Consider the following 27,793-nt stretch of genomic DNA (forward strand, 5'->3'; position numbering starts at 1 on the left):
GTAAAAACCAAAAAGATGCAAAAAGATGTGGAAAAATATGGACAAAAAGGATAAGGAGAGGTGCAAAAGACATAAGAAACAAGCAAAGAAGGCAGCTGCACAAGAAAAGGCAAGAGCATTAGATGACATGTACGAAGAGCTGGAAACACCTGAGAGGAGAGAAAAATTCACAGAATTGCAAAGTCGAAGGACAAGAACACCAAAGACTGCTCTCATAGAAAACAGGTTAAGGATGGGAATAGAGTGGTTTTATGCAACGAGGATAAGATAAAGAAGAGGTGGAAAGAATATTATGAACACCTGTTAAATGAAGAAAATCCAAGAAAATTCTTTGAAGACGGATTCCAGAACCTTGGTATGACACATACTATTAGCAGGAAGGAAACAAAGAAGGCACTAAAGAAGATGAAAAATGGCAAAGCAATAGGACCAGATGGAATTCCTGCAGAGGTGTGGAAGAGCCTGGGAGAAGAAGGAATAGACATGCTGTGGGACCTAGCAAAGAAAATATGCAGTCGGGAAAAGATACCAAAAAAATGGAGAGAAAGCTTTATTGTGCCTATCTATAGAGAAGGGTGACATCCAGGGTCGTGCAAACTACAGGGGAATAAAGCTAATGTCTCACACCATGAAAATCTGGGAAAGAATAATGGATCAAGGAATTAGAGAAGAAACATCTGTAGGTGAAGAACAGTTTGGTTTAATGCCAGGAAGATGAACGATAGTGTTTGCCCTCCGACAGATGATGGAAAACACCGGGAAAACCAGAAAGGACTGCACATAGTATTCATAGATCTGGAAAAGGCATATGATAGAGTCCCACGCCAAGAGGTTTGGAGGTGTATGCGAGTAAAGGGAACACCGGAGAAGTATGAGGTTGGTTCAAGATATGTATGAAGGAGCAAAACCGCAGGTTAGAAGCAGTGTTGGGTTAACTGAACAGATACCAGTAAGAGTTGGTTTACATCAGGGATCTGCTTCAAGTCCACATCTTTTTGACCTGATAATGGGTGTGCTATCCCAAGGAATAAGAAATCAATCCCTCTGGTGCATCTGTTTGCCGATGACATCCTGTTATGCAGCACCGACAGAGGGGTAGCGGAGTCATAACTAGAGCAATGGAGGAAGGTACTATAACACAGAGGTTTAAAGCTCAGTAGAAAGAAGACTGAATACCTAAGTTTTAATGGAGATCAAGACTCCGAGATTAGTATGGAAGGAACAAGGTTGAAAGGAGTAGAAAAATTTAGGTATCTTGGTTCAACAGTGGTTGATGATGGATTTGAATGTAGAAATAACACAGAGTGCAGGCTGGATGAAAAAATTGGAGGAAGATGTCAGGTGCCTTGTGCGACAGCAGAATCAACATAAAAGTTAAGGAAGAGTGTATAAGACAGTGGTGAGACCAGCTTTGATGTATGGAGCAGAAACATGACCGGTAAAGGGAGTGCAAGAGAAGAAACTGGATGCGGTAGAGATGAAAATGCTCAGGAGGATATGTGGAGTAACAAAAATGGACAGGATAAAAAATGAAAGAGTAAAAGGAACTATTAAAGTCGTAGAACTATCAAAGAAGGCCCAGAAAAGAAGGCTGGTGGTATGGCCATGTGATGAGAAAGGATGAGACATAGGTAGGGAGGAGAGTGATGCAGATAGATGGAGGTGCCTGGTGGGAGAGCGAGAGGAAGGCCAAAGCGAAGGTGGATGGGTGTAGTTAGAGAAGGTCTGAGAAACAAACAATTGTCAGAGGACGATGTGTTTGACCGAGCCAGGTAGAGGAAGGGATGGCAGAAACATCAACCCCACATACAAGAGTTTCAGAGAAAAAGATATATATATAGATAATATATATATATATATATATATATATATATATATATATATATATATATATATATATATATATATATATATATACGATGAAAGAGGGCCGGAATGCGATGGGACACATTTTGTTTTAATCACGTTTCGTGACAACCTCGTCACATCTTCATGGATTTTCTACAAAATAAAGTATAATATGTTAACATAAAATAATGTATATATATATATATATATATATATATATATATATATATATATATATATATATATATATATATATATATATATATATATATATATATTCAGCATTGAGCCTTTTCTCTAGCATCAGGTGGCTTTCATAAACAGAAAAAAAATATCACTGACACATTTATGCTTAAACTGCTGGATTATGATGTATCCCTTTGTGCAGACACGTCCAATAACAACACTGAATGTCCATGATACGGTGATGCTATTAGGTCTAGTAATTTTTGGTAAAATATATCTAGATTCGAAAAATATATGTATTCATGAGCTGATGCTGTGTGCATAGGAACAAACTTTAGGAAGAATGTCAGGAATAAGGTGGCAGGACAACGTAAGAAATGATTCCATAAGGTCACACCGAGATGGCTTTGACACAGGACGAATCGTATGTTACACCGTGAGCTGGACTTTCTTGGGCTGCAGAAGGGTTGAGAGACCCAGGCCTCCTTGGATGGGAGTCATGAGGAAGGAGTCTTGAGATGAGTGGAGATTTGGGGCGGTGAAACCACAGGAAATACACGAATGGTGGAATTTCACGGGAGACATTTGCGTTGCACAGCTTTCGAGGCAATGATGATGGTTGGTCATGACAAGGCGCGTTCCTTGATTATGTCAAAGAGAAGAACAAATGATGGTTTCATACAAGTGTGGTAAGAGGGATTACCTCGTCAAGGTCCTCCAGTTCTTGCGTTTGACGGAGCGCTGAACAGTCACGCCTATTATTTATCCCTTCTCTCTGATGGTTTCCTCTCTCTTCTACTCAGTTGCCACCCACAGCCATCGGCTACCAATCGGGTACGTGACTCTTTATCCTTCCACGGGTCGAACTCAGTCCCTTAGGTTGTGAGCCGAGAAGACTGTAAGAGGCAACAGAAAGAGAGAAGAGAGAGAGAGAGAGAGAGAGAGAGAGAGAGAGAGAGAGAGAGAGAGAGAGAGAGAGAGTAAATCAACTTCAAAGAGAGGGGAAAACCAATGAATATGTTTTGCTTGTAGATATTGATATTTCAACGTGACTGCATGGTTACAGGGCAACGTCAATCCCCAACCACAGCCTTCTCTCTCTCTCTCTCTCTCTCTCTCTCTCTCTCTCTCTCTCTCTCTTTCAAATCAACACAGCTCTCTAATCAACAAAAATCGAAGGCATGATTTAAAATGGGTAAAGGGAAACGACAAGAAATTAGCACAGAATTTAGCTGGACCTACGAAAAATAAAAAAAAATAATAGAAATCGACTGAACAAGAAGGGTCATGTAAAAGCATGTCATTTACAGAGTAGAAATCAATATCATTGCTATCAAAGGACTATGAGCGTGGATTGCCCCAAAGATAATGATACTGGCATCTGTAAAAGATTAGTAAAAGCTCGTTATGTATAAGTAACACGAGGGGATTGAGGAGTTATAGACGCAATGGCGATCAATTAGAATGAGTCTCTTCTGAAGAAAATGAAACCCCGCGACGATGACAGTGACAGGGATGCTACAGAGCAATCTTCCAAACACAGACTGATTCATAAAAACCAAGAGAACGAGGCAGCAAAATGTCCGGTAAAGACATTATGTGAAGTAAGTCGATATATTTCAATTCATTTACACATCACACCAGTTGTAATTACCTTAGTTGCCTTCTCAGAATACCAATCAGCAGGCTACGATTATTTTTTATGTACGTGTCTGTTGCCCAATGAAAATATAAAATCAGAAGATACCTTTGCTCAAAGAACTTCCCCTCTTTTCAAACACATATAACTGCAGTCATTCGAGAGAGAGGGATCTTAACAAATGTATAGATGAAAAAGTATAAACACTGGCTACGGTTACAATCATTTGCTGCAGTAATTAGGAAGACAAAAATGCGTTGTTTTGAAAATTTCTGAATTGTGCTTTATTAAAACCTTCATGTGTGTGTCTTTATGGTATATAATAATTTACCATGAATGATGCCCCATGGATGATAATAACGTCTTTACTGTTAAAAAGTACAAGTTCAGCGGTGTGATGTTCAACAACATTATATGTAGAAAGAATCAAAATTAACTTCATGCTAGAAAATTTTAAACATGCGGATACGAAGAGACAGGAAAATGTATTACATCCAATGAGCAGCTTCTTGCAGTGTTTACGTGATTTTTACTTTATGCGCTTTGTGTTTAAAAGATACACATAACAACCGTATGTTGTAACAAATTTATTATTGAGTACACTTACTCAAAAAATTTATGAAATTGACATAATGTATTAAAAAATGTATCACTCAGTAAAACATAACAAATCATGAGGTATTATTAGCAAAATAAAACTAGCCTCCAACAAAACTCTTAGGTATTAAACAGTGTCCAGTGACCAATCAACTTGCGGATGCAGTAAAAATACCAACCTTCCACTGTGCATCATCACACTGGATTTCATAAGTATTTGCAAAGGATATTTACTTCAAGACTTTGAACATGGAAACGTTTTGTGTAGCTTCACAAAAAAAGTCATTAATGCTAATGAACAACATCATTTGAACTGCTTGACATCTATGGTCAACTGTTGCTCACTACCGTTAACCCACTACTAAAATGCAATTGCACATTTTGGTGTCCCCTATATCCTACTTTTATTAGGACTTCTTAGATTTCATGATGTTTCCTAAGTAGCTCTTTTTAGGGAGTTTTCACAGTTTTTGTCTGTTCCTTGTTCGTTCGCCTTCTTTTTCTTTTTTCTTTTTTTTTGGCTGCTGCTGTCTCTCTTGCAACTGCAGTTCTAATCGCTTCTTTCCTTTTCACCTAAGCTTTGCTTTATCTTGGATTCAGATGCCAATGCCAATTCATGTCAACTCCTATTTCTTTTCCTTTTTCTAAGACCATCCCTTAAAGTAGATCAGTTTCACGAGCAATCCTTTCGACATTCGCCCTTGAAGCTTTTCCATTGTCCACTTGTTTATTGGGCTTCATCACTGTTTTCTGCTTCTGTACACAGTGAGGTAAGACTTTCATCAATGTCCACATTTGTGCAATTCATATACCTTGCCTTGCTCTAAGACAAATTTCAGTAACAGAAGGCAAATAATGTGTAACTCTCAGGACCATCTTTTCTAGTCTCCCATTTCTGAGAACGAGTGTTCTATGTCAATATTATCCTGAACCAAAGTCAAGCAAGTGTTGGACACTGCAAACAGGAGTTCCTCTTACACAAATGGGTCTTTCATCAGGTATACCTTGGATCAAAAGTTATTAATTATTTGTTTTAACTAAGATGAGGAGGCTGAAGGCAGCTCTTTGGATAAAAGTCAGCCCTCCATCGCCTAAGTCAAGATTAATAGCTTCCATTCATCCAACAATTCATCAGTCTTGTTTGCTAGAATGACAGTCGGCATTTTTAGCAACCGTTTTAATTGCATCCACAATTACAGATTTTTCTGGAATGATATTTCACTCGGTAACCTTTCAAAACATTCCGCACAGAATGCATATGCAGGGGAGTGGATCCCCTTTTATTGAGTTTTTGTGCAGTCAAACATTTCCAAGAACAAGCACTGAAACATTAGTTGCTCACCCCGAAACATTTTCTCATATCGAAATAGTTAATGGATACCTGACAAAATTAACCGTCTCTATAAAGCCTTATCAGTTGTGCAATTGGGAAAATGTGCAGGCGGCTATAAAATGAGAATGAATTTGAACCCTGTATCTACTTCAGTTATGCGAATAATATTGGGTGTATTCCTAATGCGAATATTCAAATGTTATCGCTACTAAATCATGATCAATAAAAGGCACAAGAGCACCAGTTATGAATTAGCAACTATTGGCTGGGGGAGGGAATACCGGGTAGCCTTACTGGCTGGAAGCTTCTTCGAGAACTAAAACCAACCCAAATCGAGATGAGCAGAGTACCACGTTGAAGACGTTATAAGCTTTCGAGCCATGTGAAGAAGGGCCTTCTACAGAAGCTCAAATGTAACTCGTGTCTCACCCAGTTTGTCCTGAAACAATCTGACATGAATTGACTGTCATCCCTTGTGGAGGTTTAGTCTCGGACACCAAATAAGGACTTTGAGAAAATGCACCAAACTTATTTTCCTTTGTTATACCTCATAGTCAATAAACCAGAATTTTATTTTATTCTCATTTGTCAGCAAATTTTATTAAAGGCCATTTTTTTTTCATATATCAGCAAATGTTTATTGGAAGCCATCACTTTCAATACTAACAGTGGCTAGGCAAAATGAGTATCTGTATAACGTAACGCTTAGTCTACATTTTTCAGTCATTACAGTTTAGTGAACAAACAGTGTTGGTTTTAATAGAATATGCATTCAATAAACGATATTATGAATGGCTCTGCTAAAATAACAACTGATAGGGCTTCATGCGTGCGTCTTCTAAGCTGACCTCGACTCAACACAAAGCAGAGAAGTGCAGACTTGAAGCACTCCTCACAACCCGCCACCGCCCCCCAGGCCCCTCAAAAAAAAAAAAAAAAACTTTAATGAAAAATTCTTTTCCATTCCTTATTATATGGCATAAACTTCAAACAATGCGGATCATTCCTGAGCAGTCTGTAGAGTTATAAGCAATACAACTAGATTCGTTCTTTTAAATTTTGTAACGCTGTCATTACCAAAAGTGTCGCAACTTGTGGCCGACCTACTTTTTTTACAACAGACGAAACATAATGCATTTGAATAGAGAGAGAGAGAGAGAGAGAGAGAGAGAGAGAGAGGATCCACCGTCTGGCTGTAAGACCCTGTAACGATACACTAAGAGCATGCCTTGGGAACGTATCAACTGGATGCTCTGTCAGCCCCTTAGAATTCAAGAGCTTATCCGGTATTTTGGGATTATTGGCTTCATATGATTGCAAATTTGAAGTACGGTATAAGTAAATGAAATGGTTTTAATTACCGATGATTTATTGCAAAACCATTAATCACAGAAAAATGTCAAGATAAAAGTGGTATCAATAAGCCGAGAAATGGGTAGAATATTATTGATTTAAAATAGCTTTCACATTTAGACTACACAGCTCGCCTCAGGAGGGTAAAATCAAAACAACTGGTCAAATGTGAGGGGGAAACGCGTGGAACTGAGGAGAGAAAAAAGATGAGTAAGAATAGCTGAAGGGAACAGACCCAATTGTTTTCGTGAGATAATTCAGTACCTGTTATTTTAAAGTAGATGAGTTCTCTTCCTAAATTTTTAAAGAAAATACATTGTTAAAATAAGGAAATACATTTCAAGCTTTGTGTACAAAATGAAAAAAGCCTTCGTAGAAATCTATCATAGACATGCAACGACTGCAAGACAGTCGCCCACAAACTCCTCGTTATTTCCATTTTCACTTCAGTACAATTGGTGTCTCATAACCCTGTCACTCGCTGTCCGTTGAAACCCCCCCCCCCACCACCACCATCACCCAACCTCTCATCTTAACAGGCAGAAAGCTAAAACGAAATTATCATTACTATTAAACAAAGATAAAATCCCGTGAAAGAATGAAAAGCCGTTAAATTGTGTTTATAAAATCTTATTGAAAGAAAAAGTCAAATGAAAATATGATAAAGAATGAGAAACATTAATAAAAATGAGAGAAAACCAGACGCGCAAAGCAAATGGAAGAATAACGTTGACCTGGTTTATTAATTCCGGATTGTCTTTCCTTACGAGAACAAGAGGTGGGAGAAGGCGGGGGAAGGGAAGGCAAAGAAATGAGGGCTGAACATTTCGGGAAGTTCTTCATTACTTTAAAAGTCAGTCCCAAGGCGACCCATTCTCATTCAGAAACAAGATCTCCACCCGACATGTATTTATTCTCACAATGAGGAGAGACTCTGCTGCTGTTGCGGCATAGACCCAAGTGGAAACAGACAGAAATTTTACTGTGCATAATGAAAGTCAAAAGAACAGAAATTAAGGTGTTGGGGGCAGTAAGAGTAGACTCAGGCAACTGACTAAAGCCTCTCCCCTTCCCCCAAACGTCCTCTCTCTCTCTCTCTCTCTCTCTCTCTCTCTCTCTCTCTCTCTCTTAGAAGGTAATAATCTCAAGAAAAATTATATATGTGTGTGTGTGTGTGTGTGTGTGTATAGAGAGAGAGAGAGAGAGAGAGAGAGAGAGAGAGAGAGAGAGAGAGAGAGAGAGAGAGAGAGCATGTAGCTGAGCAGACGAGGAGTTTCTACAATTCCAAGATGAGGTCATACACACAGTAGGAAGGTGGTAAGGGGATATAAAACCAGTAAGTGTCAGAAGGAGGGACTAAAAGGTTTAGTGAAGGAAAAAGGGGTGCTATTTGAGGAACAATTGCATGACAAAAGAGATCATGAATGGGTATACAGAGGTGCGGACGGTGTAGCCAGAAGAAAACCACAGAAGAAAGGAGTAAGTCATAAAAACTGAGGGAATGTGAGCAAGAAATTTAACGACAGGCTATTTTACAGGGACGTTAGTGCAGAGAGAAGGCTAATGAGCAAATGGATCTCTGAAAATAAAATGGAGATACGCTCTCTGAGATGGAGGCATCTCTGTGTTGGTGGAATGAGAGTTTAGAAAATTTGTTGAATATGATAGACAGGAAAAAGGCAGAGCTAAAGTTCACAGGAGTGGAAAGGGCATGCAAGAATGCTTGAGGAAGTGACTGTTAATGACGGAAAGACAACTAAAGCCCAGCTCACGAGACCATTCGGAATGTCAGTATTCCCGTGAATGTCATTCCGATTGACCGTGTGAACAGCGGAATGATGGAATGTCAATCACGAAAACCGTGAATGATGGATTTTAAAGTATTTTAAAATCCATCATTCACGCTCATCATCTTTGTGGGCGAGCTTATGGAATAAGTGAAAGACTGATCTCTGTTGCCTTGAATGTCAATCGTGTCAGTGTTCTCACGTTCTCCTTTGAGTGTATTTCAGCTCCGAGATGGCAACACTTTCAAATATAATTATAAAAGTCATTCATATCAATTAACCTTGTTTTATTCAAGAGGTTTAAATGGAGTGAAGCCATTACGTTTCTTTATCCAGTCCTTCACCTATCGCTTGCAGTTACGACTTGTTTTTAAAGAAAATGACAGCATTATAGCAACACACTCGCTTTCTCCCTGTTGCTCATCCCGAGTTCACGCAAGGCAACCGAGCGCTGTCACCACTATAACTGACTGATGATAGGAATGACATTCCAAAATGATCGTATGTTCTCAGGAATGACAATCTTAGAATACTGTCAGTCCTGTGAATGACATTCGAGAATGATGGTGGACTTCGCTTTAGAGATTAAAAATGGGGAACCAACAGGAGTTCATGTAGCTGTTGCGCGTTGATGATAGTGTAACTGAGTGGAGGACCAGGGTTTTGAATGCTTTTCTGGGCAAGGGGAACTTTTCAAGGCAAAGAGTAAGGGGAATCATTATTCCACTGTTTGAAGGTAAAGGAGACAGAGGGTGGCAGTACGAATTATAGGAGCTTGACAATATACCAGGGAAGGTGTATTGTACAGCAGGATGTTGATCAAGAAAGACAGAGCTGGTAAGGGAAGAACAGCATGAGTCTGGGCAAGGAAGAGGATGTGTGGATCAAGACTTAGGATTGATTATGCAACAGTTGTCTGAGAGGCTTCAAAGTGAAGAGAAGAGTCGTATGTGGCATACAAGAAATAGATCAAACTTATGTTTTAATCGACTAAGAGATAATGTGGAGGGTGTCCAGGAGGCATGAATATATAAGGTGCTGAGTACAATTTAAAGATTTTAAAGAAACAAGGGAGCAGGAGAGGGACTAACTTGGTGTAAAAGTGGGTCTGAGACTAGGGCATGTTGTCTTTCCTTGGGTGTTCAACACCTGCATGGATGAAGTGAGGCAAGAAGGCAGAGAATTGATAGTTGAAGTGCATATGAAATTGTGGAGTAGGACAAGGATTAATGAATGGAATGGGCATGGCTGATGTGTGCAGATAAATCGATAATGATTGCAGATGGTGAAAAGAAAGTGAAGAAGCTAACATAAAAGAGCTCGAAGATTGCTTCAAGAGAAGTAAGTTTACGAGTATGGGAAAGATTTTCGTTATGAGGTTAACTGGAAACTGGAAAGATAGAGTAAAGAACGTTAAATGGATGGTCGAAGAATGGAAACACTTGCTTCGCAAAGGTATTTGGGATTAAATACAACAGATGATGGCAGGATAAGAGAATGGTGAGTCGAGCAGGAGTTATAGCAAAACAGATAGGAGGTTGCATACAACAAACTGGAAAGAGACTCAGAGGTCTACAAAGTATTGCATGTGGCATGACCGTTCGTTGCTGACACTCTCTCTCTTCTTGTCTCTCTCTCTCTCTCTCATTTCAACCCCTTTGGGAAAACAGCTTCATGTTGAAAAAAATATGCTTAAGTTTTAGTGACAAAATTTCTGTTTTATATATATATATATGTGTATATATATATATATATATATTAATTATATATATATATATATATATATATATATGTGTGTGTGTGTGTGTGTGTGTGTATGCTTAAATGACACTAAATTCTTGTAATGGGACATTTCAGATAGGTAAAATTGCGGTTATTATGAAGAGCCAGTTAATTACACATAATGAAATGTTCGTAAAATTCAGCTCTGTGATATCTCCTATGAATTTTGTTTTGGTGTAATACTAAAACATCTGCAGAGAACTTGGCTGGTGATGGATAGCGCTACGTCTTTCTACCTTCGAGCATTGATTCTCATCAAAGGATCTCTCAAGTTGTCTTGAACATCAATAGGGACTACATCGACAGATATCAGAAGCACTCGCGTTCGTTTCAATGTAGGTGTAGTAACTAGTGCGCAGACGCTTTCCGCCCTTACTTTTTTTTTCCTCTTTTCATTTTAGAAAAACATTACAAGCAAAGCATCTGTCTAGCAACTTAAATACCAGTGTGTCTGTTTGGTTGTTATAGCTTTAACTACTTGTGTATGTCTTGAACTCTATTCTTTCTTTCTCCTGGTTTATGTACTACAGAGAGAGAGAGAGAGAGAGAGAGAGAGAGAGAGAGAGAGAGAGAGAGAGAGAGAGAGAGAGAGAGAGAGTTCCAAAAATAACTTGGGCTGAGAATATATTTTTCTCCGCTCTTGACGTAGTGTGTCTGCTTGAATTATATCTGAGGGAGAGGGAAATGGAGTGGATATAACCTGGGAGGGCGATTCCTTCATCCCAGTAAATTTTTGACAAGGAGAAACAACTAAGACCGTTATAAAAGTAATGTTATATATATGATACATTACAATCTACATTCCACACAAAAGGTTCAGCCTACAAAGATTCTTTAATCAAAATTCAGTGACTAGAAGAATTAAATAAATTAGCAGAGCTGGTAAATGAAGGTGGGCCTCTGTTCCTAGCTATGAGACATGTGGTCAACAACTTCAGAGAACAACTTCGATAATTTTATGTGATTTTATGAAATTTAGGTTATCAAATCAAGCCCTGGGACACTTTCTGCCGTTCAGCGCTAACACACTGAAAAGAGGGGTTAGGGGTGGTTGGACAGCAAGATAAAGAGCTCCAAAAAATAAATTAAATGGACAAATACCCACAGTTGCACTAAAAAGTAATAGTTAGAGAAGGTGGACAGCAAGACTGAACAAAGGAAGAGGGTATGGAGGTTATTTAACAGGCTAAAATATTGGTGCAGCTTAGGGCTGAAAGTACTCTGCAAACACCCTTTATAGTGGGGGCTGTAAAGGGAAGATTTAGACGAGATGGGGACCAACTGGACAAAAGCATGGATTTTTGTGCATGTAATCTTTAGACCACCTGCTTCTGATATGAGATTCCCACATATATTAGCGGCATGTTTATCGCGGTGAAATCCTACTGATAACGGTGCCTGAGGTAGATCCAACGACTATAACATCTTTATTGTAGCATATTCAGATTGTTTATTCACATTATTTAGGTTCTGTAATATAAAAGGTAGAACATTTTATTTAAAATCTGAAGTGTGAGATGGCCAACTTTGAAGTTCAAAAAAAAATAAATAAATAAGAAATCCACCATTGCTAAAAACATATGTACTGTATTATGCTGTTGTGGGAAAGTTCTTGGCGTACATTTTGTCAGTCATTTTAGCTGGGAAACGTGAGTGAGTGATTAACCGTCCTGGTGTTAGGCTAAAATTCTATTTCTCCTTGTGTTCCAGATGTGACTGAAGATTTAGAAAGATGGACAGAGTTGTATGCGTGATATGCCAGACCAATACAAATGAAAAACTGAGGTGCCCTCTGAATGCTTTCGGTGGTGACAAATCACAAGCTTATAAACAGCTCATAGACAATGTGAAGGCATTTAGACAGCTAGGCAGGTTACCAGTAAAACTGAATTTTGATGAGCACATTACAGCTGAAGACTTAAATTTACACTAAACTGGGAAGGGGGCATAAGAAAAAGAGATGCTGAGGAAGCAGACACACCAGCCAGTTCTGAAGACGATGTCAGGAAGAGAATCCGAAACCATCCAACTCAGCCAAATAACAACTGTATTTTCTGTGCAAAAGCAGATGGCCATCTTCATGACTTCATGACATTGCATGCAGGTAAAAATGTTCGACACATGGCTACTGACTTGCAAGATACTGCACTGCTGGCTAGAATTGCAGGTGGAGGCTTGATAGTCATTGAAGCCAAATATCACTTGCCTTGTTGTTTGAACTCAGAAATCGCCACCACTCTGTAACAGACAACAGCGTCGGCAGTCTTGTGAAGCCGAAAGTCAGAGACAAAAGAATAAAGCAAGAGCATTCATTGAACTGACGACACACATTGAGAACTCTGTTGAAGATAGAACCTTTTACTTTCGTTTTTCTGTCGCTATTCATTGTAGACCTATGTTAAACCAAGTGGTTCTTGTTGTGCTGCCACTCTGATAGTTGCGTCACACACGCTCCGCCCAACCGTTGATATCGGTGGATCCAAGAAGTAGAGTCTTTAGATCTTGGGTGGATCCACTCTACTTTTGTATTGACTTATTTACATTTTTTTAGCGTTGAGGCATAAAAACAATCAAATAGGGCTATTTCAAATTTTACGGTTGCATTGTAAGAATGTTATGACAATTTTTTTCGTTTTGTTATATAACATTTGAACTGAGGTTTGATAGTGACTTTTTTTCGTCAAATGCATCGGCAATGAGTGAACGAAAAATTTGAAAAGGTTTCAAGACTGTTTTTTCCGAAATTTGCCTACACGTGATATTTTCTTACAGTTTTGAAATATACGACAGATTTCATTCTTACGGAACATATTATGGCCTTATTGTATGCAATAATCATGTTTTCTCATTGAAATAATGGATATCTATAGAGCATGTTTGTTACCAGTTTGTGAATTTTGAACGAAATTCTATGCAATCATGACATATCACTTAAGAGCATAGCTGTACCTTAATACTATGAACTGCTGAGTCATAGAGCCCACATGCAGATAACTTCGTCATTAACCCTTTCGCACACCTACTCGGAGGCTCATTAGCATTTCATCAAACCCACCTACATACACTGTATCATGCACCTTGCCCACGCTCTGGCACTCCTTGGTTATTGAAGGCCATCCTCATATATTTATAACAGTAATAAAATCAGTGCAACCTGTTTTAGTTCATTTGTCCTTCCTTTACTAGAGTACTGTTTTCCGGTGTGGATGTCTGTTTCTGCCAGAGATTTATCTCTTTTATTTAGAGTGGTTCGTGGTGGTAGGTATCTATTTCCTATCAATAGTCGTTATGACTTGGACCATCGACGGATAGTCTCTTGTTTGTCACTTTTTCATAAGTTATATTTTAACAGAGATCTTTCACATTCACAATTGATCCCTGGTCCCCCTTTCCTTCAGAGAACAACCAGATTTGCTGAACAGCAACACCAATATGCAGCAAATGTGCCACGCTGTCGAACTTCTCAGTTTCATTGGACCTTTATTCCTCACACAGTTGGACTGCGGAAGAGCCTCCCAAAGGATGTCGTGCAGTTGGAACTTTTAATCTGGTTTTCTAATAACTTCTGTATTTCCCATTACCTTCCGTTATCGAATGAACAACACATTTTTTAGAATTTTCAATATCATGTCAGTGGCTCCTGTGGGCTTGTTCCATGTGAATGTGGTTCATTTTCTGAATAATAATAATAATAATAATAATAATAATAATAATAATAATAATAATAATAATAATATAATAATAATGGAGAGATTTTCTAATAATAATAATAGATGTGCCCTTCAATATTTTTTCATTTTGTTTTTTTATCTATAAGTGATTTTTGTCTCAAATAAAATCAACTTATCTCACAACTTTCGTTCTTGTGTTTAATAAGCTATAATCTTCCATTTTCTTGGAAGTTTGCTTGTATGCAGGCGTCTTTCTTCTCGTTAACTCCATCTGAATGTTTGTGGAATCTGCGTGTTACTTTATATGAATATTTGAGTCCTTCCTTAAAACAATACATTCTACTACTTTGACATACTATTGTTTTCATTCTGTTTGTTCGTTTGTTTCTTTGTTGTACTTTTATGTGCTTTTCTTTGCAATATAGTAGCCTACTGTTGTCACGGCGATTTCAATGGCCAATTTAGTAGGTGCCGTTGTAACGAAAGTTGTTTGAGTTCACGAGGGAAGTCGCGTCGCTGCCAGACCGCCGTCAACCCGACTCAACTGACTTGTTTCAATATAACTGGATGAAATAATAACACCGGTAAGAATCCTATTGCCTTGCAAATTCCTTTTCGTATTTCTGGTAACAGATATTTCCTAGAAAGCTTAAGAGAGGAAAACGACCAGTTATTTGTCAGTACCAGATAGCCTGTGAGTTCCCCAGCAGTTTTTTGTATGTTATTCTGACTTTTTTTTTATTTCCTTCCGAATGGCTTGGTCAGGTTAACCCAGTCCAACCCCCATAAGGAAATTTTACAATGATTGGGGGCCCCGCCCCCCTGCTGAATTGGGATAGGCGTATCTGGGTTCGCATATGGAAAGAAAATCGTGTACCCAGCCTAGAGGGAATTGTGCCGTCAGCGCACCTTACGCGGTGCACGGTAGGCGGTACCTAAAATTCTTGCAGCGTCCCTAGGCTAGCTGGAATCCCTTTCATTCTCTTTCCCCTCTCCCCTTAGAATTGTTTCAAGAGTAATTTATGCACTGAATGACTTCACGGGTCCCAGCACTTGGGCTCTGGCTTAGATTGTATAGGCTATTCACTTAAATTAAGGAATGAAAGTGGGTAATTCTAAGCTGTAGTTCCGCAGTGAGCTAGACTGTGGCAATTGACGCCCACCCACCTCCATAGCTAATAGGAAAAAATTGTAACCAGTAAACACCCATAAAAATACCAACCTAACGTACCTTAGGGGGTTTTTACTGGTTACAAATTTGCTGTATTAGCTATGGAGGGGTGTGGGGGGGTTCACTGTGGAATGCTGGTTTAGATCTACCCCGTCGTATAGTCTTTAAAGGTCAATTACAGTTTACTTACAGCCAGCCGACAAAATATTACTTTAAATTCTTGCAAAATAACATAGAAAAACGTCAATTGCCATAGTCTGGCTCACCGCAGAACTACGGCTTAGAAATACCTGAAAGTGAAATAGGCATGGGCAATAATTTAACCTAACTCAGGATGCCATACCCTACATTACTTGGTAAAAGTTGGTTTCCACTCCAAACTCCAATTCCACATGAGGGCTAGTACTAAACATGGCAAAACAGTGATTCATCCACGCTGGGTAAAACTTTACAACAGTTGCTTGGCCTGATTCCCACCAGTCGTCAACCGGGAGAGGTTTCTCATACATAGATAGACCTAACCTTTCCTGTAATGCCAAGTCCTGACCTAACCTAACATCTTAATTACTAACCTAACTAAGGGCGACATGCCCTGACCTGTCCGGAGGGAGCTTTGCCCCCCTAGACCCCCAAAAAGGCAGTAACCTGTCCCAATCAACGACTGGCAGGAACTAGGCCACACAACTATTGTAAAGTTTTACCCTACACTGTTTCATCGCGTTTAGTACTAGCCCCGGGGGGGTCAAATGTATTTCTCTGTGGTCAGTACTAGCCCTTGGGGGATCAAATGTCCCTAAGTGCATTTCGCAAAATTGAAACTTTGAAAAAATCCTCAATTGTTTACATATTGATTTTTTATTGTGATATTAGTTTGCTGTATATATATTTTTTTTATTTTTAATGAAGATTCAAAAGATATAATAAAAAAATTGAGTAGGGATGTTCAGACCAGAAACGAACATTATCCCGTTACTGAACCTGTTTCCTTCTTTGCTAATTAGGCTATGGTGTTTGCAGTGGGTTAGGCTAACTAAGCTTTTAGGCTATAACAAAAATGAATATTAAATTCCTCAGAACATAAAAATTTATTAAACAAACCATTTGTTTCAGTGAGAATGCAAATGAGTCATTATAGCCTACATGAGTATTCTTGTTGATGTTAAAACCTGCCTTTGACAAGATTTATTATGGTAATTCTACAGTCCCATGTTAGGGTTAATGAACCCAGTCCCTGTCAAACTCCCCCGCAAACCTGGGAGGAGGCATACTGTCGGTCCATGTGAGTCCGAAAGGGTTTTGCCCCTGGATAGTTACCCCTCAGTTGAGCCTGTTGTCCACAGGTCTTGACAGACAGCCATTGAAAAGGTGTCCATGAAGATGTGCTTACCTTGGTTGTAGTGGTGCCAATTATGTTTTTTTGGTTTATGGATCCCAGTGTGAACAAGATTAGGACTCCAGTGTGGACAAGATGCTCCATTGACACTTTCGGGATCCCAATGTGGCTAGTTATGGATCCAAGTGTAGACTACTTATACAAAAATGACATTTTTATAATAAAATCAAGTTTTATATACAGGTTGACCAATCAGTAATCCGGCACAAATTTCGGCTAGAGTTATTTCTAATGTTTCCGCACTAATGTTCAAATTTCCCGGGTCGCTGTGCTAACTTGCTCGCCGGCCGCATCAATTTGGTGGCGCTGTGTGCTGCATCGACAAACTGGAGGTGTTTGTAAACGCAAGCATGCTTTTGCTGTTCCATTTTTTACATTTATTATTGTCTTTTGGCCTACGCTAAGGTATATCGTATAGGCTATATATACGGTAGCCTAGCCTACATTATACTGAACTCTATTCACATATTAACAGCATTATACAAACATCAACATAACGAATGTGCATCTTTTTCATGGATCTTTTAAAAAGTTATGCTTTACTACTGCATTGTATCCAATTACGTATATTCTCATTTGCTTTTGTATTGTAAATTGCGATCAGTGTTTTGTTTTGGAACCGATAACGCTGTGTTTATTTCGCCGCATTTAACTCAGTTCAGTGCGCTTTTCTTGCTTCTAGTAAGCGTAAATGAATATAGATACTTTATTTATTTGGGACAAGGATATTTTTCATGATACAAAGTGTTTTTAAGTCAAAATATAACTTAAATACGTCTCGTTGTGAAATTAATATAGCTATTTTTTTCATTAATATATGACGTTCGCGGGAATCGCGGCTGACCGTTTTGGGGGCATGTTTGTTTTGTGTAAAAAAAATCAAGATACCGTTCGCTATTTTCTCTTGATTTCATCATAATACGAGCTTTACGCATTTATCTTTTATCGGCGTGAAAACAGCAGTAATTTTTATTCTTTCATGCCCAGTACAGTAGTTTTAAAATACATTCTCTCCAATTTTATTTACGGTCGAGTTTCATCCATGTTGCCGATGCATGATAATTTATAGTCATTAGCAGCTTGAACATTGTTTTCTCAGCTTCAGCTACAACTTGCAGCTTAAAGTTGCTGAAGCAGTATATTTCCTTACCGATCTTTTCTCCAAAGCAAATAAGGGTATAGTGTAAAAAATATATCAGTCCTATTGTACAGTACTTAACATAACAACAGTAATTGTTTGACCGTACGATAGTTGAAATACAAGCAAAACAGTTGTTATCCAATACGATTAGTAGCAAAACAACAGTTTCCCGTTCGATTGTTTATGGCTGTACGCATTTACGCAAGAGTATAACGTTACTGACAATACTTTTATCATTCTCTTTTACTTTTTTAACTAGCAGATGGAATAAAGAGACGGAGGAAAAGAAGTTAGTCTATTGTAAGTTGGTCTCTCTTGCTGCCTGCGCTTGCACGAAATCTAAAACTATTTCCTAAATATTTTCGTATCGGTATTAATTTCTAACCCCAACGTAAACTCGAAATATTGTAACTCGAGCACTACCTGTATTTGATAATTGTCTTTTCTTTATTAACCAACTTGTACTGATTTATGGGATATTTTAATTCTAAGATGAGGTGCTTAGCTGCTGGGTTTCGTGTATCCTAGCCTAATAAATGGCTAATCCGGCAAAATGGCTAATCCGGCACCCTCCAGGTCCCAGTGACACCGGATTAGTGATGGTCAACCTGTATACCTAGCAAGTAATTACTGAATCAGAGCCCTCCCTCCTCCCCTCACATGGACTTCAGGGCAAAAAACGAATGAAGCTCTATGCCACGTCAATCCTCTTCTTACCCCGAAAGTGGGTGGGGTTAACCACCTACACTAGCTAGTTGAATTGTTACCACTAATTTTGAATTTTTTGGCTGCCGTGGTAGGAAATCTTAGCTTTGTAATTACTTGGTAAGTATATATAAAACTTTATTTTATTATAAAAATGTCATATTCTCATATATTTCATCTCATAGGAAATTGTAAATTCATTGCTTTGGTAGCAATATGTTTAATACAGTAATTGTTTATTTTAATAGGAGGGCCTTGAAACAAAGTGTATTCTTGGAGTATATAATTATTAACTATAATGCATATGTTGCATTATACATTAAACTTGCTTGTTTGTATTTTAAATTTTACATGATATTGCATTGCATAAAGTGTGTACATTTCTGTTATGCATGTGTATTCACAAAGTAAATACTTGATAATTTCATTAGTGTTGCTCTTTCAGGTAACCAAATTATTTTACTACATGACATCTATAGTAAAATTTGAAGGGGTGTGGGGTGTTGGAGATGAAACCCCACACTGCTATTTACTCACAGTGGATGACTTTACTTTCTTATTGGACTGTGGCTGGGATGAAAAGTTTGACAAAAGCTACATTGATCGTTTAGCCAAGTAAGTATAGTATCTTAAGTACTAATTGTTTTGTGAATTATTTTGTTTTACATATTAATTTTTTTATATAAGTGACTTACCTAGCAATTACATAGCTACTAGCTTTCTACATGGCAGTCTAATGAAATTAAAATTTTCATGGTGGCACTGCTATCGCTAGTGCATATAGGTGACATGGTCCCTCTCACTTTTGGGACTGATAGGTATAACTCAGCATAGAGCTTCAATTCATTTTCTGCCGGCTCCTGATTAACATTGGTAGTCTTGTGCAGTCGCTGCTTCATCTTTTTTGATTTTTGTCCTGTATTTTTATTGAAGTATTCTCTCATTTTTTTGTGGTGGCTTTTCCTATCTTAGTAGTATCGTTAGTTAACTTTATTTTTAAAGATAGACAAATATGTCAGACTCCAACCCTTCAAGCATTCGTTATTGCAATGAGGGGTGTAAAATTAGACTTATTAAAGTGACTTCTGATTCGTACACTAAGTGTGTCAAGTGTTGGGGGCAGGAATGTACTAGAGAGCTGACATGTCGGGGGTGTCAGGATTGTGAAGATAGCAAAAGGAAGACCTTGAATCCCCTCTTAACAACGTAGTCCAAGATAGGAAAAGGAAGGTGGCACATTTAGGCATCAAACGAATTGAAGCTTCATGCTTAGTTGTACCTATCACTCCCAAAAGTGGGCGGAACCCTGTCACCTACACTAGCGATGGCAACGCCACCGTGAAAATTTGAATTTCGTTAGACTACCGTGTAGAAAGCCAGTAGCTATGTAATTGCTTGGTGAATATATATAAGACTTTATTTTATCATAAAATGTCATTTGTTCATACGCAGAACAAACCTTTGGTCTTAACAGGATAAATCTTTTGGTGCCAGCTGAAAACTGGTAAAAAAAAAACAAAATCATATATGCAAGAAATCTACGGCATCTGGCATCTAATATACAGATGAGGTGGTAGCGGGTCAGAGACGTAGCTGGAACCTCATGACACATCAGTCTCTTCAACCGCCTTGGAGAGCAGATGTACGCTTTTGCCCTCCTTTCCCCAAGCCGGTTTTTGTCCTAAACCTGTGATACCTTCTGGTTGTGTTGTGGTGTTATCATATTGTCCACTAATCAACCTAAGAAGTTCTGTGACCGACAACGCTTGTGTCCCAGTGTTCCAGGATTTCCTTGCTGCTTTCTTTGGCTTCTTCTGAGATAGACCCCCATTCTACTTGCAGTAGGTGTCATTTTAATTTTTGTAATATTACCAATCTCTGCCCGGAATGTCGTTCCTGGCCTGTTGTGCAGTGGAAGAAGTTCTACAAGAAGGAACACAGAAGGAAGTCGGTGCTTCCATCTTGGGAAGGATTATCTCCTCGAATGGAAGCCTCTGCTGCCCCTTCTTCCAGATCTATCCCATCTGCTTTGTCATCCATTGATGCCTTTTCTCCTTCCTTTTCTTCCATTGATTCATCTTTGGAAGCATCAGGAGTTGATCAAGGTGATTTTATGTATCATGCTGCCCTGTCTCTCAGGGTTATGTTTCCCCTTCAGGGAGGGAGAAGGCAGCGCCATCTTGTTCTTTTGTTTCTGATTCGGATGCGCAGAAGATGTCGTCTATTTGGGCCTCCCTAGGCCTGCCTGGGGTTCCTTCTTTGGATGGCCTGTTGTCACATTTTGTCTTTTTTTCTGCTAAGAAAGCCTTCAGTGATATTGAGGGATGGCTAGCAGGGAAGAGGGAGCAAGGTAGAGCCATCTTCAGCTTCCCTCCTAGATAGTCTTAAGAGGGGACAGCTCTCTTATGCCACTGGGGAAGCTCCTTCTCTGGATGTTCTATAGTTATACAATACTACACTGTAAAAGTTTCATTGAATTTGGTTCAGTCTTCTTGGAGAAATAAGCATTTAGTTTTAAAATAAGTAAGTTTTATGAAGACAGCAAAACTAAAAATTTTTTGGGTTTCAAAAATCCTGAGAGAATCTGAATATCTTGAGTAAGTTATCCCTATATTATTATAACCCATTTTCTCAGATACGTCCCATAGAGAGAGTGGGAAATTTTAGTGGATGACAATTATTTTTTAATAAATTTTTTCACTCATTTTCATGCTTTTTATTACAATTTGTTGTTCACAGTGCTGTGCAAGTGCTAAACAAAATTGTCCATGAACCAATCTAAACTTTTCTTTTAGCAATAACATTTCAAGGTATGTTTATTTACACATAAAAGTAAAAAATAGTGTATAACTTACTTGATCCTATCCTGAATTATTCATACAGGCATTTTTTACGTCTTGTTTACAATTTGTGGTTCACAGTATCATACAAGCAATGAACAAAATTGTCAATAAACCAATGTAAAAAAATTTTTTTTAGGGTTATCGTTTCAGGATACTGTATGTTTATTTAGACATAAAACAGCTATAACCACCTCATCCTACCTTTAAAGTACCTTTTAGATCAGTACAAGTTGGTTAATAAGGAAGAAAGAAATATTAAATGAAAATCAAGTGAAATTTTAATGAAGCACTGGCAAAATAAATGGTACAGGTAATTTTGTAGACTTACACAAGAAAGTTCATCACTGCGGCTTCCAAGGTGAAGAGCTGGAATTTGCAACTAAGCATATTTACATGTTAGGTGAATGGCTGTTAGGATTCCCATTTTCTTCATCTTGGAATTTTTAATATTATGCTATTCTCATTTATGTTTTTACTATATTTTCTCAATTTTTAATTTTACAACCGAAAAGATAGCCACAATTGCACACATATGGTACGTACAAATGCACAAACTCAATCGCTGGCGTCAGAGAACTTGCTACAGCTTGTTTTGGTTCATTTTGTCATGCTTATTAATTTTTAAATTTATATTTTATATCATTTTCATCTATACTTTTACTGGATTTTATAATTTTTTTATTTTTACAATCCAAAAGATGAACACATTCATGTGCGTAGGTATGTACAGATGCACAAACTCATTCTCTGGCATTGGAAAACTTGCTACAGCTTGATTTTGTTGGTGTTGGTACGCTTATGTTTTTATTTATATTTCATTTATATTTGTATTTTTACTGTATTTTCTAATTTTTTTTATTTTTACAACCCAAAAGATAAATGTAATCATTTGCTTAGTATCCGTATGAATGCACACTCATTTACTGGCATCGGAGAACTTGCTACAGTATGTTTTGGTTCATGTTATTACTCTTGTGATTTTTTAAATTTATGTTTTATGTTATTCTCATTTAGTATACTTTTACTTTATTTTCTTGTTTTTTATTTTTAAAACCCAAAAAGGTAAACACAATTTTTTTCTTAGGCTACATATGAATGCACAAACTCATTCTCTGATGTCAGAGAACTTGTAACAGCTTGTTTTGGTTCAAGTTGTTACGTTTATGATTTTTTCTAATTTATATTTTACGCTACATTATATTTTTACTGCACTCTCACTTTCTATTTTAACAACCTAAAAGATAAAACAATCCTGTAAGTAGGGTATGTACTTATGCACAAACTCATATGCTGGCATTGGAGAATTTCCCACAGGTTTTGCTTTGTTTTGTTACACTTACAGTTTTCCTATTTATATGTTGTGCTGTTCTCATTTATATTTTTACTGCATTTGGTAATTTTATCACAACCCAAAAGATAAAGGCAATCATGTTGCTTAGGGAACGTATGTACACACACACATGCAAGTAGCCCCAACAAACAGTAGCGTCAGGTTGGTGTGGTTGACCTGGAAAATTTGAAATAGTGCTAGCCAAAATTAGTTCTGGATTAGTGATGGAACTGGATTAACGATTGCTGGATTAGTGACGGTTGACCTGTATTAGCTGTTCCACTAGTTGTCAACTTTCTTTGTTGTTACATTGTTCCAACTATCATTTCTCATATTAAAGGACAGTCTCTTGGGCAAGCCCTGTAAGAATCTTGAAATGTGACTTAGTGGTATGGTTAGCCTACTTTGCAATAAAATAAATAAGGGGCAATTCACTTGTAGCCTACAACATTTCCAGCTCATCAAGTCAGTGAGATGAGATTTAAATTACTCTTAATAGCTCAACAAGACTAGAAGGCATTACTGTTAGAAGCCAAACATTTGCACCAAAGAACCTTCAGTACTGTCTACAGTGCACAACACATAGCAAACTGAGTTGTTTTCTACCCTCCCTCTTTCCTTCATCATGAGCCAGTGAATAATGCTCTGTAGGAGCAATACACTACAATATTAATTTCTTACAAGATCATCTGCTGTTAAAGCATAGGTACAAGTTCCTATGGGAGATCAGAAATTTGACTAACTGCCTTCTTAATTACATCGCAAATAAAATGGCATCAGTAATGTAGAATATTTGTGTGTGTGAAATACAGTAATAATTTCAAATACTTATGGTCAGAAGTATAGCTGCTGGAGTGTTATATTGATTTATGATCAAGTATCCTTTAATATCATCTGTTGATTGGCTTTATATTTGTTAACAGTCTAATTCTTTACATCTTTATAAGGTAGCACATTGTCTTTTAATTTTTCAGAATTCTTCCAAAGGTTGACTGTGTTTTGATATCATACCCTGATCCTCTTCATATGGGTGCCTTACCATTTTTAGTTGGGAAGGGTCAGCTATCATGCCCAGTTTATGCTACAATTCCAGTTTTTAAGATGGGTCAGATGTTCATGTACGACTGGTTTCAGGTGAGAATGCGTTATTTGTTTTACTATGAGGTGTATGAAAGGCTTATTACTTAGCCTTCCAGTAGAAGTTTAGTTATAAAATAAATGATTTTGTAAGTGGTATTCTAAATTCTGTTTACTCTGTAATGTGTTATTAGTAACAAAGTACTGGTGCTTATTTCGTATGTTTGAAATGTAATGCACTCAGAAGATTGGGTCATTATTGGTGTCCAGAATTTGAGCTTTTAATGATTTTTTGCATGATTGAAGGTAGTATCTTTGCTAGTAAGTACCTGTATATGTGATAGCTGAATCATCTTAAATGCCACATTTAGTAATCATATGCTGGGTAGTGACTAAAAATGTATGTGCTCATACCTTGGGATTCTGCTGTTGAATCTGGTCCATGGTCAGTAACCATCTTAGATTAGCTTTTATTTTTGCTCTTTTCTACTTTATTCAAAAGGTGGATTTAATCAGACTTGTCATAGAGAAATAGTTGGGTGATGGAATATAAGAAAAAAATTTCTTCCTCTTATGATTTGTTGGTTTTGTGCACATCTTTGTGCTTTTAAATTTTACAGCCATCATTACTCTAGTACTCCAGTTGATAGACAGCCCTGAGTACTTGTTTTGCCATGGAAGGTGCAACAGCTCCATCATATGGGCTCATTCACCAAATTTTTAAGATTGCCATATGAGGTCTTTGGATATATTTAATATAAACTCTCTTGGGTGTGTATTATTTATTATTAATTTCTTTTATTTTCTGTATCAATATCTTGAATAGCTTTTGTGATCTAGCAATTCTTTATACTAAAATTTTTTTTTATTGTATTAAAATGATCAAAGCATTGGAACATCTTATCAGCCTTCAGCGTCATGTCTCCAAGCATGATATTTTCCTGTCTGGAACTACCATATTTGGTGACATAAGAGTCCTCCCCCCCCAATTCAGGAGGGAATATTAAGAAAAAAACTGTTCACAGGCAGGCATTTAATGTTATTGAAATACACAGTTACAGTAAAACAGAAAAAGCTTGACAAAGCATATAACTAGGTTATCTTTTTTTTTCATGAACTTTTTGGATTCCACAATTACAGTATTTCATTTTCCTAGCTGGGATTGTTCTCTATAATTATCTTGGATTAGTTTGTATTTTTTCACTGTGTCCACTTTATTTAAAATGTGATCGGATCAGTCTTCTTAGAGAGAAATTTTAGGGTGGCAGAATATAAGGAAAAATTACTTCCCCTATCGATTAATTGGTTTTGTGCACATCTTTCTTGCTTTTAAATTTTAGAGTTATCATTACTCTTGTCCCCAGTTGATTGACAGTCTTGGAGTACTTTTCCACTTTTGCTGAAATTTATTGGGCCTGTTAAATAGGAAAAGATATCATAGTTGGGAATGGGTTTATATCCAAAGCTAAATAGTGAGAACTGTGGTAGGATCATCAACTACCTGATAATGTTCGGACCTGAGAGATATCAGATTGATATCTCAAGGGCGGAACTATTCTGCGTTGCTGGGTCCTGGATTCCAGGGGGTTCAGGCTCTAGGGATAGGACTCTCGTCATTCTATCCAGTTTGCCCATAATACGAGTAGGGTGGGGATAATTGTATTCTTGTAATTCTCTTGGTCCTAGCAAGCAGGTTTGGCTTACACTTGGGCCACTCTAATCGTACTGTGCCATCCCCTGTGGGGTAGGGTAGGGGGCAGACATTTGGGAGTTGGCTCTCACTTGTGCCGTTAGTGGAAAAATAAACCCCATGAAAGGCTAATGATATCTTTTTTTAAGTTTTCAGGTTTGTTATTTTTTTTTCCTAATATTCAATCTTTATGAATAGTAACAATAAAGAATCGAGTACCTCTGGGCCCTCTGATGATACTGTTTTGGCACAGATGATGACCTCTGCACCCACCTTGGAGATTGAAAATTCTCCAAATGTTGATGACCCATGCAAGATAAAGGAGATCCCTGTAAAAAAGACCTGGTATTGTTACAATGGAACCATTCTCCTTTGAGCCAGATGTTTCTATGCCTGTCCCCCTATGAAAAAAAGGAACAAAAAATTAGTTCATACTTTTCAACCATGGAGCCTAAAAGAATAAACAAAAGAAAATATAGACCTGACTCAACCTTGGTTCACTTTGATTCCCTTTTTGGAGAATCAAACTGGTCAAGGTTTTTTAATTTACAAGCCGACCAAGAAATATCCTTATTAAAATTGGAAAATTACTTGTTGAACTGATGCCCATCACAAGAGATGAGCATAAGACATTGAAAAAAAGGGAATGGTTGGTTGAAACAACAACCAGAATCCAATCAGAAAATTATCAAAATATTAAAAAATAGAGAACATAAATATAAGCATTACTGTACAAGGCACAGTGATATTACCAAATCTAGAAGAAGAAATACAAAACAAATCAGTGTTCCTATATTCATTACAGAAAAGATACAGCAATGTTGAAGACTGTGAACTGTATGAGGTCCCAAGCAGGAAGGACAAAAATAAATCTATCAAAATAACAAAAATAAAGTTCAGTGGCCAAACCTTGCCCTTGAAAATTAAAATGCTGGGCTTAAACAGGGAATTAAGACCTTACGTTCCCAAACCCATGCAATGCAAGAACTGTTGCAAATATGGCCATACAGCCATTAAATGCAGAAATTTTTCCAGATGTGCCTATTGCAGTTTGCAAGAACATAAAACACGCTGGGACTGTGGCCAACCAAAATGCATAAATTGTGGCCTAGAACATCATGCCCGATATCTAAAACGTGCATTCTATATTTACAATACCGAAAAAGTGAGAGGATTGAATGACCCAGCTAAGAAATTTAGATATGCGGATCCTTCAAAATCAAACAATACCCAAACTGAAGTGAATGACAATAAAAATAAAGAAATATCACAAAAAATACATGATCAAAAGAACTCTTCTATGGAGATTTCATACAACAATGACATTATAACAGTGGACAATAGATTTACCCCCTTACCAGAAATAGATATGAATATTGACATAGAGAAAGACGAAGAAGAATTAAAATCACAAGAAAGTGACAAAACGGATAACACAGCTCGGAAGAGGCAACTAGATAAGACCCCACCTAATTCCACCAAACAAAGCTGTATAAAGATAAATAACCCACCAATCTCACCAAGCTAAAGTTCAGAAACAGAATACTAATCAAACATTCCACTGTCTCCCTCAGTAACAATAATATCTCTAGGAACAGAATCACAAAATTTAGATGAAATGGAAAACCAGCACATAGATAACTACGATGAAAGCAAAGAAATTCACCCATCACGAATTATAGGCACCACAAGAAAAACCAAGAAGGAATAACAAACTAATGAACATGATGATACATGTGGTTGTAGTAAATGCATTGTGGTAATGTGCCACAAAAATAAAACTATAACTAAAGAAAGCCTAACTAACACCATAAGAAATTTCATGAGATATAGTAATAAGGGAAAAACAAACATCAAATCTTATGAAGAAGGTTGCATATGTATTGAACATTTATAATATTACAAAGAAAAACATATCAGTGTTGTAGATAATATTCTAAAAAAAATCAAAATGGAAAAATTAAATCAAGATAGTAAAAATGTAACAGTGAACGAAAGTCAAATTGAAACAACGAAAAATGAATCTAAGAAACATCCTGCTTTTCAATTCCACTAATTCCTCATATTTATAACATAGACACTATGGAAAGTGAGGTTCTTTCCCATCCGGAAACCAGTCCATTGCGGTGCATGAGCTGTGACAGTCATCCAGTCCATAGGTGATCGTCTTTTGAGTCAGGAGTGATATGTATAAGATATATGAAACCATGCATATAGGCTAATATAAATGTTGGCTTTGTATTGAAA

General features: G+C 37.5%; 1 protein-coding gene across 1 annotated transcript in view; it reads left to right on the top strand.

Annotated features, from left to right (window-relative positions):
• Positions 1-14,590: 14,590 nt before the first annotated feature.
• CPSF2 (cleavage and polyadenylation specificity factor subunit 2) overlaps positions 14,591-27,793 on the top strand; it is a 179,734-nt gene continuing 166,531 nt past the window's right edge. Inside the window, exons 1-3 of the mRNA XM_067095976.1 lie at positions 14,591-14,780; positions 19,052-19,221; positions 23,754-23,913. Of these exons, the coding sequence (XP_066952077.1) occupies positions 19,073-19,221; positions 23,754-23,913 (309 nt within the window). The 5' untranslated portion in view covers positions 14,591-14,780; positions 19,052-19,072. The remainder of the gene's footprint in view (positions 14,781-19,051; positions 19,222-23,753; positions 23,914-27,793) is intronic.

This window comes from Macrobrachium rosenbergii, chromosome 52, assembly GCF_040412425.1.
Source record: "Macrobrachium rosenbergii isolate ZJJX-2024 chromosome 52, ASM4041242v1, whole genome shotgun sequence".
Taxonomy (NCBI): domain Eukaryota; kingdom Metazoa; phylum Arthropoda; class Malacostraca; order Decapoda; family Palaemonidae; genus Macrobrachium; species Macrobrachium rosenbergii.